This window comes from Narcine bancroftii, chromosome 5, assembly GCF_036971445.1.
Source record: "Narcine bancroftii isolate sNarBan1 chromosome 5, sNarBan1.hap1, whole genome shotgun sequence".
Lineage (NCBI taxonomy): Eukaryota > Metazoa > Chordata > Chondrichthyes > Torpediniformes > Narcinidae > Narcine > Narcine bancroftii.
The window spans coordinates 57,990,945-58,004,104 of record NC_091473.1 but is presented as its reverse complement, the minus strand read 5'-3'; the positions used below and the strand labels follow the sequence as shown (position 1 = coordinate 58,004,104).

General features: G+C 40.5%; 1 protein-coding gene across 1 annotated transcript in view; it reads right to left on the bottom strand.

The window, feature by feature from the left end:
- Window positions 1-13,160, bottom strand: part of tada1 (transcriptional adaptor 1) — a 54,991-nt gene that overhangs the window by 30,208 nt on the left and 11,623 nt on the right. The window contains exon 2 of the mRNA XM_069937511.1: window positions 7,379-7,470. Within this exon, the coding sequence (XP_069793612.1) occupies window positions 7,379-7,470 (92 nt within the window). The remainder of the gene's footprint in view (window positions 1-7,378; window positions 7,471-13,160) is intronic.

Genomic DNA, 13,160 nt, shown 5'->3' with positions numbered 1-13,160 from the left:
GAAAAAACCCAGAAATATTCAGGTTAGCCAAGTCTTTTTGGGTTGCATATTATATCCCTGTAAGAAACAAGAATTCGACTTAAATATAAATTGATGAACCTGAAACTCAGAAATACAAGCTAGCTCAACTTTAGCCCAACTAGGAGGTTGTGTAGTATCTAACATCCTATTAACAAATTTTAATTGTGCAGCCTCGTAATAATTTTGAAAATGAGGCAATTGAAGTCCTCCTAAGGCATATTTCCAAGTCAGCTTCTGTAATGCTACCCTAGCTAACTTTCCTTTCCACAAAAAAAAAACCTCTCATGTATATTATTTTTTATCTAAATTATCCATCAAAGATTCTGTGGCAACCCAAGTCCTCAACAAAAGTTTCTGAAGCAAAGAAAAAACTGCCATTGCTGAGAAAAACCCAGAAATATTCAGGTCAGGCAAGTCTTTTTGGGCTGCTGTCTAAACAGCAAATATTTCGGGTTCAACTTATCCCTCTCCTTTTATTGGTTAATGTGAACTATGCTGTTTAACTCTTTCTCCATCCTACTGATGGCTATATTGGTGCTGCCTCCTGTACCCACAGTGACTTTGTCAACTTTGCTGCCAACATCCACCCTGCCCTCAAGTTGGTCCATCTTCAGTCATAGACTCCCATTTCTCTATCTCCATTCAAGATCAACTATCTACAAACACCTTCTATAAACTTACTGACTCGAACAGTTACCTTAACTACCGGTCTTCCCAATCGGTCTCCTGAAATGATTCTTTTCCATCTCTGCCAGGATGAGCTTTTCCATTCCAGGACATCCGAGATGCCCTCCTTCTTCTCCTCTACTATTAAATGGGAGGAACACCAGCTTGTATTCCGTCTCAATAGTCTCCAACCAGATGGCATCAATATAGACTTTTCAAATTTCTGTTAACTCTTTAGCCAGCCTGGTTTTCCCTCATTTCTCTGTCTCCCTTTCCGCATCTCCCCAGCCTATTCCCTTCCTTCTCCTATCAGAGCTATCTTTCTCAGCTCTCTGCCCCTTCCCATCAACTGGCAGCTCCTTTCTCTTCTTCCACCTCACAACTATCACCTGCTAATCTGTGCTCCGTTCCTTTTACCACCTTCTTATTCATGCATCTGCCGGATCTTCGACACACCTGAAGAAGGACTCAAGCCTAAAATGTTGACCGCTTTCGCTTTCCATGGTTGCTGTATGACCCGCTGAGCTTCTCCAGCACCCTTGTGTACTGCAGTAACTATTTACCTACTTTTTGAAGTATACCGTATATTTTGGTGGAAAAGTTGAGTCTTGAAACCTTCAATAAACCTTCCTGACTTTTGAATCAGGAGTCGACATACACCAGATACAAAAATGCGACTCTAAATTCAGCGTACATTTGGCGTACAAGACAATCCATGAAGCACCTCCCCACCACCACCATAACCCTCCGCTCCTGCCGGGGAGGCCAAGGTCCCCACTTTTGCCTAAGCCGACACGTAGCTATGGTTCCTGCATGGAGCATACTTGGGCAGTGAGGTGATTTCTTCGATGCGGACGGCACTGCACCCAACTCTGGCTGCAGCAAATGCTGAAGACTTGGACCCAGCACCATTTGGCATCTTCCCAGCCAGAAGCAAAGTTGTTATTTTTATTTTTAAACTGTTATTTTACTCACTTGCTTCTTAATTTTGGGGGTGGGGGTTGGGGGGAGGAGAGTGATCAACTTGTACGCCTGATATATGCTAAAACTATGAAAATGAGTTGAAGATGGGGATCTGACTTCTCTGACGGTCAATTAATATGCAGAAATATACTGTACCTCAGAAATAGATTTGTCATCCTTTAAATTGATTCATTTTCCAGATATGGGTTCCACTGGCAAATGCATTATTTTTTGCCATCCCATTGCCCTTGAAAAGGTGATGGTGAGCAGCAGAGATTGCTCATTTGGCAAAATGAACAGAGAATGAACAAAATGGCAGAGATTGCTCATTAACCGAGGAGAGTAACTACAGTGCATTTTATAGATGGCAGACATTGTACATGGTCCACTCAACCCATCAAGACTCACCAAACAAGACTTAACATCAGAAAAGATTACATAGCAGCACAGCATAAATTCCAAAAAAAAATGCAACCCCCAGTCACTTGCGCCCAAGGCCTTAGGATAAACATTAGTGAGGTTATAACAAAAAAGAGTTGCCAGTATTATGCCACAGAGTTACTAGATATGAAGAATTTATTTTTTTGCCTCTTGGATCATTGATGCACAAATGATAACTTTTCTCTCCAAATGTGCTGCTAGACCTTTAATTACCATACATTCAGTTGTAGAAGACAAATCTTGAAACTCTCAAAATTCTCTCAAAAAAATGGGGGTCAAATTATACGCTGGATGTATTTTTGAGATCTTAAATTCAGCTCAAAGAACTACTGGACACCAAATCAGCATTGAAGTTGAAAACCAATTTGGAATATAGGTCGACCCTTAATAAACCAAAAATAAAACCAGACTACAAAAAAATTTTCATTGAAAATTTTATTGAACAAAATTTTTATTGAACAAAAACACATTTAGAGCCCTTCAAAATCACTATCATTGTCTGATGAAAAGATGTCAGCAAGCACGTCCTCTCTAATTTAAACAGTCATCATGTGGGTCCCAGTCTGTATCTGATGAGGCAGTTTCAGCTTCATTGTCAGTGTCCCACAATAAATTATCTTCCATGCCATCAATTGCACAAGCAATACCACACTTTTTAAACCTTTTTATTACACTTTAACTTTGTCCCATACCTTGAGCACAAAGTTACACAGTACATCAAGCAATGCAGCCCGCATTGCCCTGCTTTTTGTAAATGACTTTTCTGCACTTGTCATCCATGTATTCCATTCCTCACGCACATGGTCTTTGAATGGCCTGTTCAAACAGACATTGAGAGGTTGCAATAGAGGTGCCAAACCACCCGGGATAACTGCCATGTAAGTATTATTTTGTGCTAATCTACTTTTAGGGTTCTCAGTTAAGTGACTACGAAACATCACAGAACAGCAAACTCCGTTCATTATTTCAACCGCCTGTTCCACACATTGGCTATCCATTTTCATCTATCCATCCTTTTTTATGAAAATGTGCAACAACAACAAAAAATACCTGCTGGGAATTTTATTTTAGGTTTAATTTTCCATTTGAAGATTACCATGGGTCCTGTCAGCCATGCACGATAACACCATGGTAAACCTGATCCTTTTCTGTCTTGTACTTCTGGTTTGCAGTTTTCATCCCTTTCCATTCCACTGTTCTATTGAAATTCATGAGGGTTTCGTCCATATTTCCAATATTTACCAATGCAAACTGGTGTTTCTGCCGGTTACTTATAATAAACTGGTGAAAACTTACAACTTCATGGTAGTTTCTGAGCAAATTTTGTTTTTTTTTGTCATAATACCAGATTTTTCCTGTTCACGAAACAGTTGCACCAGCCTATTGTAGCTTCGATATCTTTACTGAGATCTGGGTGCAACTTTGCCCACTTCAGTGCAAATATTCTGATTTTATTTTGAGTGACTATGTACCCATTCTGCAACGTGATTTTTCAACTCTGGCCAACGAGGGATTCCTCTTCTCTTGGAGCATTGCCTTTTTGGTATTTTTCTTAAAGTCTCTTCTTTCTTTCTCCAATCCCTTACCAACTTCTCATGTCCAATTTTCTTGCAGCAGCCCATTGTTGGCTTCCTTGGCCATTTCTGTCATTTTAACTTGAAAACTCGCTTCATACTTTCGACATTTTGATGGAGCCTCTATGATAACAATCCCCTGCAGCCGATGGTCAGCAGATCATTCATCGTGATTTTGGGGGGGGGGGGGGGGGTCACATATTTATACAGGCATCGTAATTTTTAGGGATAGACTTGTATGGCTGATATATGATAAAATCCTTAAAATTAAGCCGGAAAAGATAGGGTGGGGGGTGGGGGGTTGGAAAGAGTGTGTATCGACTTGTATGCCGAAATATACAGTCATTTAATTTTTTGCAATGTTAATTTAATTTAGAGATACAGCACAGAAACCTACTTTCTCCCTTGTAATCTCAATCTACTAACACTGTTCATCTTTGAAGTTGGGAAGAAACCAAAATAACTGGAGAAATCCCACGCGGACACGGGGAGATTTGTAACCCTTTACAGACACCGGCAGATTCTAACCCAGATCACAGGAGCCGTAATAGCATTTGCGTTAACTGCTATGCTACCATGCCACCCAATAAAACTGCTAATTATTTCCAAAGTTTCCAGTCAGGTTTTAAATTTCCAGTATCTGCAATATTTTGCTTCAGCTCTTCTCATTTGGGAATAGAAATATTAGCCTGTTACAACTAATAATAAAAATTTAATTTATCGACATGCAGGAGATCATATTCTGCAATAAATTCAAAGACAAAGGAAAAGCTGATCAAGGATTAATAATTGCATAATTGTTTATAATATGACATATGTGGAATACCATCAAGATTTAATAACTACAGGAAATAAATGGAGAAAAATTTTAAAAATTAACATACAGTAAAATCCCCATTATCCAGCACCTACAGAGATCACATATTTAACTGCAGCGAGATTATCAGTTAGCTTTAGCAGTCATGAATGCAGAATGCACTCCTTTGGGTCAGTGATTCACAAACAGGTATACAGCTTAGAATCAGGATCTTCAGCTCAATTCACTCATGTTGACCAAACTGACTGCTTGAGCTAGTTCTAGTTGCCTACATTTGGGTCGTACCCCTCTAAACCTGCCCTGTTCAAGATCATTGTCATGTGTATCTCGTTAGTTTAAAATGAACATTACTCAAATGAATGTCACATTGTCAACACAGTCACACAGAGGACTCATACAGTGCCCTCTATAATGTTTGGGAGAAAGAACATTACTCAAATGAATGTCACATTGTCAACACAGTTCACACAGAGGACTCATACAGTGCCCTCTATAATGTTTGGGAGAAAAACATTTTTTCCCCCTTTATTTGCCCCTGTGTTCCCATTTTGAATTTGTAATCAAATAATTTGCAAATGATTAATGTGCACATTCCATATGTTATTAAAGGGTATTAGTATAATTTTTAGTTTCACTATGTAGAAAATACAGCAGTTTTTATACATAGTCCCCTCATTTCAGGGCATCATAATATTTGGGACTTAGCTATGGTATACATATTTATCATGTTTAGTTTTTATTTTGCATATCCCTTGCAATGCTTGAGGTTGTGATTCATAGACAGACCAGATGCTGAGCATCTTCTCTGGTGATGCTCTGCCAGGCCTCGAATGCAATCATCTTCAGTTCTTTGTTTCAGGGGCTTGTCCCCTTACGTTTTCTCTTCAGCATATGGAAGGCATGCACAATTGGATTTAGATCGAGTGACTGATTTGGCCATTCAAGAATTTTCCAGTTTTTAGCTTTGAAAAACTCCCTGGTTTCTTTAGCAGTATTGTTTTTTCTGTAGGGTGAAACACCATCCAATGAGTTTGGAGACATTTGCTTGAACTTGAAAAGCTAAGATCTTTCTTTACACCTAAGAATTCATTTTGCTGTGCCATCAGCAGTTACATTGTCAATAAAGATAAGTGTGCCAGTCCCTGTGGCAGCCATACATCCCCAGTCCATAACACCTCCACGTTTCACAGATGAGGTGGTATGAATCAGAATTTATTGACATGAACAAGTCATGAAAATCAGTGTTTGATGGCAGCATCTATATAAAAAAATAATAGCACATTAAAAGTAAGGTTCATTTGGTCAGTATCTTTGGTTCAATGGTTATTCAGAAATCTGATGGCAGCAGAGAAGAAGCTGTCCTTGTGCTGCTGAGTGCTTGTCTTTAGGCTCCTTTACCTTTATGGTAGCAGAGTGAATTTGAGGATAGAGGTTTGCCTCATGTAGATGTCCTCAATGGAGTGAAGTCTGGTGCTTGTGATGTCGCAGGCCAAGTTAATAACCCTCTGAGTTTATTCTTGTCCTAAGAGTTGGCACCTCCATACCAGTCAGTGATGCAAACAGCCAGAATGCTCTCCACGGTACACCTGCAGAGGTTTACAAGAGTCTTCAGAAAAATATCAGATCTCCTCAGAAACCTCACAAAGTATAGCCGCTGGCAAGCCTTCTTTGTGATGGCATCAACATAGCGGCTCCAGGACAGATCCTCAGAGATGTTGACACCCAGGAATTTAAGTTCTTGTGCCTCTCCATTACTGAGCCCTCAATGAGGACTGGGTCATGTTCGCCTGACTTCCTCCTGAAGTCCACAATCATCTCCTTGGTTTATCTGATGTTGAGGGCAAGGTTGGTGTCATTACACCATTCAACGAGCTGACCTATCTCCCTCCTGTATGCTTCCTCTTTGCCATTTGTGATTCTGCCAACAACTGTGGTGTTATCGGCAAACTTGTAGATGGCATTGGAATTGTGCCTGGCCACACAGTCATGGGTGTATAATGAGTAGAGCAGTGGGCTGCACCTGTGTTGATGACCAGTGAGGAGGAGATGTTCTTCCAATTCGTACTGACTGTGGTCTTCCAATGAGAAAATCGAGGATCCAGTTGCAGAAGGGGGTACAGAGCCCTAGAATATGTAGCTTCTTGATCAGCACTGAGGGAATAATGGTACTGAAGACCAAGCTGTAGTGTATGAAAAGCAGCTGTTTGTATGAATTGCTGTTTTTGAGGTGATCCAGAGCTGAGTGGAGAGCCAGCGATATTGCATCTGCTGTGGAGGGATTATGATGATTGGCGAATTGCAGTGGTTCCAAATCTTTACTTAGGTATGTGTTAATTCTATCCTTGACCAGCCTCTCAAAGCATTCCATCACAGAAATTACTACTGGACAGTAGTCATTAATGCAGCCCAAGCTACTCTTCTTGGTTACCGGGATAATTGATGCCCTTTTGAAGCTGGTGGGAACCTCTGACTGACATAATGAGAGGTTAAAAATGTCTGTGAAATGTCTGGTTATTGGCGCAGATTTTCAGTACCCTGCCAGGTATGCCATCAGAGCCTGATGCCTTGCGAGGGTTCACCCTCTTGAATGAAACAAAAATGTACATAAATAACTAATAAAATCTGGAATGTGAACTTTAATCACATGAATTGTTTGATTACAAATTTAAAACTGTGGAGCAGGGGTAAAAGAAGGGAAAAAAAAGTGTCTTTGTCCCAAACATCATGGAGCTCACTGCATGTTGAAAGACTGGTATTAATGCCATGTGTATCCTTTACGAAGTATTGAGTGCAAAGTCATCTTGACACCTGATTGTGAATTGGTGTACAAGTTTTCAGTCACAAAGTCTGCAGATATATATCAAAGGTAAAAGAAATAAATAATCATGCATCTTACCATTATCATGAGAAAGGAGCCTCCTGGCTTCCAAATCAAACTGCTCTTTACTTATCTTTTGCTTGAACCAAAGCTTCAGGTTTGCCCAATATCTGAAAAAGTAGAAAATTGGAAATGGAAAATATGGAAGAGATAGTTTCAACAAATTATTTCTGCAAAGCAACTTTACTGTAGAGAAATATCACATTGCATGAAACAGAAACTCAAAGGAGATGTCAGGAGTGATTAAATAACCTACTAATTCAGAAGAGCCTCTCCAAGAGTAGTAGTTTATGTCAAAGCAAATGAATTCTATTGAGGCGAGATCGATGGTGCTGAAGGCACACTGTAATGAGCACATCCATATTAAAATACAAACACTACTCCTTGATTCAGACAGGCCAATTACATCCCAGGATCCTTAACAGGTATCTGCTCCTCCAATCAGGGACTTCTTCCTCCCTGCTCCCACCCCCTCCACTCCGAGTCTAGCAGCTTGTCTTGGTCTTCATATTTCTGCTCATTGACCTAATCATTATATTATGGGAATACACAAATATTGCAGATGCTGGAATCTGGAGCAAACGAAAATAAAAGGATATTTTCAGGGCTTTAAAATAGTTGCAGCAAATATGAATGTGATGAAAAAATTTAATTCAACAGGTCATGAATTACAAAGGTTAATAAGGAGAAAGAGAAACATGGGCCAAGAGCCGAGATTAATGCTTTGACATGGAAAGGTTTTAACCCCAAGCCTGGGAGTCAGCTAGGGTGCAAAGCCCAAACTATCAGAAAGGTTTAATGCAATCACTAGTAAGCGTTTAGAGTCTGTATGGAGACAAAGCAGTGGGCTGCTCATTCACTTAATTTTAACTGGTAGAAATTGCAGCCCATTCAAAACTGATAACAAAGTAACTCTGTGCTCGTGAAGGAATTGAGAAATGGAATTGCACATCAGCAATGGATACACAGAAGGCACATGCAATCACACCCACATACATCCATACATGCAGGCAAGGTATCTAAAGCTTTTTTTCCACTGGCATCCTAGTTAATTGGCCGTGCAGGGTCCCAGGATTGGGAATTGTTTGTGCTATTTCCACTGGGCCACCTTTAACCAGGACACTGACTGCTTTTCCACTGAACACAACCCATCCCCGGGGATCGAGAGCCTAACTTCAAATGGAATGGATGGAAGTTGTCCTTTTTCCACTGGTTTAATCAGCACGCCAGTGTCAGCTGACGCCAGGGATGGGTACAGGCTATTAATTCCCGGCCTGATTTGACGCTGGCATGTTGACTGTTTTCCTTTTCCACTGGATCCTTAACAAGTTAATTCCCCCTTAATTCCTGGGACAAGGTGCAAGTGGAAAAGGGGCTTAAGGGGCAATGAAAAAGACAGCCAATTGGCTGAAGGTGGGGGGGATCTTTTCTTTTTTTTCTCTTTTTTTATATATATAAAAAATGTTCATGTTCATGTTTAATTATGTATTATGTCATATATTATTTGTTTTTTGAACAAATAAATAAAGTTTTAAAAAAAGAAAAAGACACCCAATAATATCCTCAGGACATTCTGGAATAAATGCTCAAAGTACAATCAGTCAAGATTGGAACCAATTCCATTCATCTAGATCAGGGGTGTCAAACTCAAATTCACAGAGGGACAAAATTAAAAACTTGGACTAAGTCGTGGGCCAAACTCTATATTTATTGAAAATTTCCAACAACATCTGCATGTTTTCTCTTCTTTCAACATATGTAATGTTAAACTTTTTCTTATTAAAATAAATGTTTAATAATAGTTTTGGTTACTCTTTCCAGAAGAAGCATTAACAAATGAGAAATAAAATATTCAATAAATAATATTTCTCTATAGCCTTTAAGCTCCTTTTAAATGTATTTTTTTTCACAAGCCAACAAGTCAAAAAAATAACAACTTGCTTCAATGACAAACAGGTTTGTCTTTTAAAATGATGAACATATAGTCTCCCTCCCACCTGTCTTGAAAGGTCCTGTTTTCTGTCTTTCGCTTAGCCATTTTCTGTAAGGGGTTTATTACATGTGAGTTGGGCGACAGGTCACAGATGCTAATGAAAGTAAAGAGAGGAGGTGGGGGTGATTAGCGGGCTGACGGGCTGGCACCAACGCATTTGCAAAGCATTCTGGGATTTGTAGTATTAGCTGTGCATGCGCTATACTGGCGCGGCGGCCAGCGGGCCAACTCTAATACATATTTGATATGATCTTGCGGGCCAAATATAATTATATCATGGGCCAAATTTGGACCCCGGGCCTGAGTTTGACATGTGTGATCTAGATAGACACAATTCCTTGTATCACAGGCAGCAAAGAAATGAACAAAGGAGGATGTTGAACCACCATTGCATACACGACTCCCATCATGAAAACCTACTGCAGACATTCTTGGTTAACATTATGAAATCAAATGTTGTTTAAAAATTATGATTATGTTTTACATTTTTTTCTTCATTGAAAACATTTATTTAGCACTAAACTCCTTAATTCAAATGGCTGAATTTTACTGCAAAAGTCATGATCCATGCCCATTTTGGCAAAAGGCCAAGGTTCAGAATTTCAAACACAGTGTCCTCTCATCTCCGGTCTGAAATCAGCAGAAAAGACCACAAAATGTTCCTCTTTCTGGAAGCCAATATAAACTGGTATTACTTTAATATGATTTATTATTAGGGAGTAGATTTGACCCTTGCATATATAATGACAGTCACATTCTAATTTTAAGTAATCCTTACCCCACCTGATTACATTGTTCCCATAGTTCTTTCTTCCTCCAACTTTTCTTTCCCTACCCCACTTCCTAATGGTTTCTATTTCTACCTGTCTCTCCACTCTGATACTTTCTGTCGTATATTCTATTATCTCTGGGCCTCTCCCCAGCATCTTTCCCTCCTTATATATGTATTTCACCTATTCTATCTGGGTCAAGATCAAGGGTTCACACCCAAACCAATTACTGGCCATTTCTATACTTCATCCTTGTTATTCAGGTCTCTGGATTGGAAACACCAGGTCCAGAAATAGTATTCCAGAAACTATTGAAAGCCTGGGTATGATCTCCCCATGTATGTGAGCTCAGTGAAAACTTTGCAAAGGTAAAACTTTGCAAATGTCATTAAAAGTATTTTTTTTTAAACTGGTGTCTCCCAGACTGGGAAAAAAAATTACTAAATGAATTGACAGTGTAATAAAGAGCAAATTCTGATTTTTTTTTGGTTAAAAAAAAATGATGGGTGAGTGAGTGAAGTTCAGTACTGCATAGGATGGGGGAGGAAATCTCCATTTTAGGTAAATCACATGAGCAAAAAGAGGATTATGAAAACCATGACTGAAAGTGACAGAAACAAAAGACGATCATCTGGAAAGTAGATCACAAAACAATTTCATAACCACAATGTGAGAGATGGGAAAATTGACCTAAAATTATGAACATGGAAGAAACTAAAGTTCATCAGTAAAATGGCTGAAACCAGTTCAAACAGGATAAGTTTGGGGCTTAGGATGCAGGAAAGCAGAGTCAGCACGATTAACATAAGAATCTTCTATCCTTTGTGACAAGACCATAGGACTAAGATAAGGAATGGTAAGGTACAATAGAATGTAGGAAGTTGAGGTAGTCTGGATCAGATAAGGGTCTCCTAGCCCTGGACAGAAGTACCAAGTCATACATTTCTAATTAGCTAACCATACACAGATTTATACATATGAAATTAGCCAACCCTAGATAGAATGAGTCAACGCTGCATACCAAGAGATTGTAGCCCTGAGAATCAGGAAGGTGTGAATAAGGACAATGACATGAAGGGACACCGACAGGATAACCCCCCCTGGTTCTCCAAGTATACTGAAATTGCACGTAGGCAGGCAGGATTGCCTAATGCCAAACCTCTCCAGCAGGAGGCAGAAGAATGTAAGGGGGAGGGTATTCCTACACTGAAATCAACTGTATAAAAGTTGGGTGAGCCCCAGTGTGTGTGTGTATTCCCAGGGTAAGGGGAAGCACCCAACTTTGCATTGTTGTAGTAATAAATGTTCTTTGTTCTCAATTTTTTGTCTCGAGCAATTTCTTTAAAGGTACTTTAATTCCTAACAAATGGGGGCTCGTCCGGGATCACACTCCCTCCACTGACAGAGTGCCCCGACGACGAGAGTAGGTGCACCCCGGCTGATTCAGCTGGACTCACGGGCGACGGGTGGCTGGTCAGTGGAAGAAGCGAGTGATATCCGAGAAGAGGCATTGAGAACAAACGGCGGAAGGACGCGCGCTAGAGTAGTACTGCCAGAACTCGGTAAGAGTATTTTACTTGTTCCTAAGTATGGGAATAGCGGGCAGTAGAGATGAGAGTCCTGACACAGGACGTGACCACCAGATAGCTACGTACAGCCCGCTTGGGATGATGTTATCTGAGTGGGGCACAGGAAAGACCCGCGGTAAAGACAAACTAGCGGGCAGTAGAGATGAGAGTCCTGACACAGGACGTGACCACCAGATAGCTACGTACAGCCCGCTTGGGATGATGTTATCTGAGTGGGGCACAGGAAAGACCCGCGGTAAAGACAAACTGACGACGGTCAGATATTGTTGTAATGAATGGGTGGGATACCCGGTTAAAGGGAGCTCCGTGTACTGGCCAAAATTCGGATCCGAGGATGAATGGATGTGTGAAGCTTTGAACTTATGGCTCTATCAAAACCAGCCAGACAATGTTGAGAGCAGGGAATATGCAGCCTGCTGGCTCAAGGGATCCATTGAACAGCTGGTTTTGAATGAGAAAGAATCCAGGGATAAGAGAGAGGAGGAACCTCTTGTCCCTGAACCACAGGGTTGGGATGTGTTACATTCCCTCCCTCCACCCTATGTTCCTCCTATGCCGGCTCCTATCTTTCCTTCCCCTCCTATGACCTACCCTTCTGCACCTTCCCCACCTCCCCCACCACTAGAGAAGAGAGAAGAGAGCAGGAGTGGTATGATAACTTGCTCACAAAGCACTCGATTACCACCTCTGTTGGCAGGAGAGAGAGGTAACTTTAATTCAGAACAGCGTGAGACTCTTCAGGAAGAAAGGGCAGAACCCTTTGATTCATTTCCCAGGGAGCAGGAACCCAGACCTAATAAGCTAGAAACCAATTGGATGAGACCACTGTGGGAAGTTCCCATGGGAGAGGGTCTCGGTTTCGTAAATGTGCCCCTGACCAGTACTGAAGTGTGTAACTTTAAGAAAGAACTGACCTCCCTGATAGAAGATCCCCAGGGATGTGCTGAACAGTTAGACCAATTTTTGGGACCAAATATATATACAATATGGGGGTCTCGACATAGAATCCCCAGCAGGGGAACAATTGGTACTAACAGGTTTTGTTACCAACTCAGCCCCAGACATTAAGAGAAAATTACAAAAGACAGAAAATTGGCATGAGCAGGGAATAACCCAGCTTCTACAGATCACACAAAAAGCATTTGTCCAGACATCTGAGGATAAGCAGAAAGCAAAGGCTAACATTTTGATGCAAGCAGTTAAAGTAATAGTAGATGAGTAACATGGAAAAGGCAGGGACTGTGTGCCAGCTCCTGAATGTTGGGAGAGGTGCGGGGAGTGGGAGAGTAGAGACCAGAGATAATTTCATAAATCACGACTTCCCACTTCAGTCACTGACCAATATTGATTAAAATTCATGCTAAAAATTAAATGTCATAAATGATCGTTTTTCAATACTGTAGAATTAGCGAATTTAACTACCAGTTAATTCCAATTTATGAAATAAA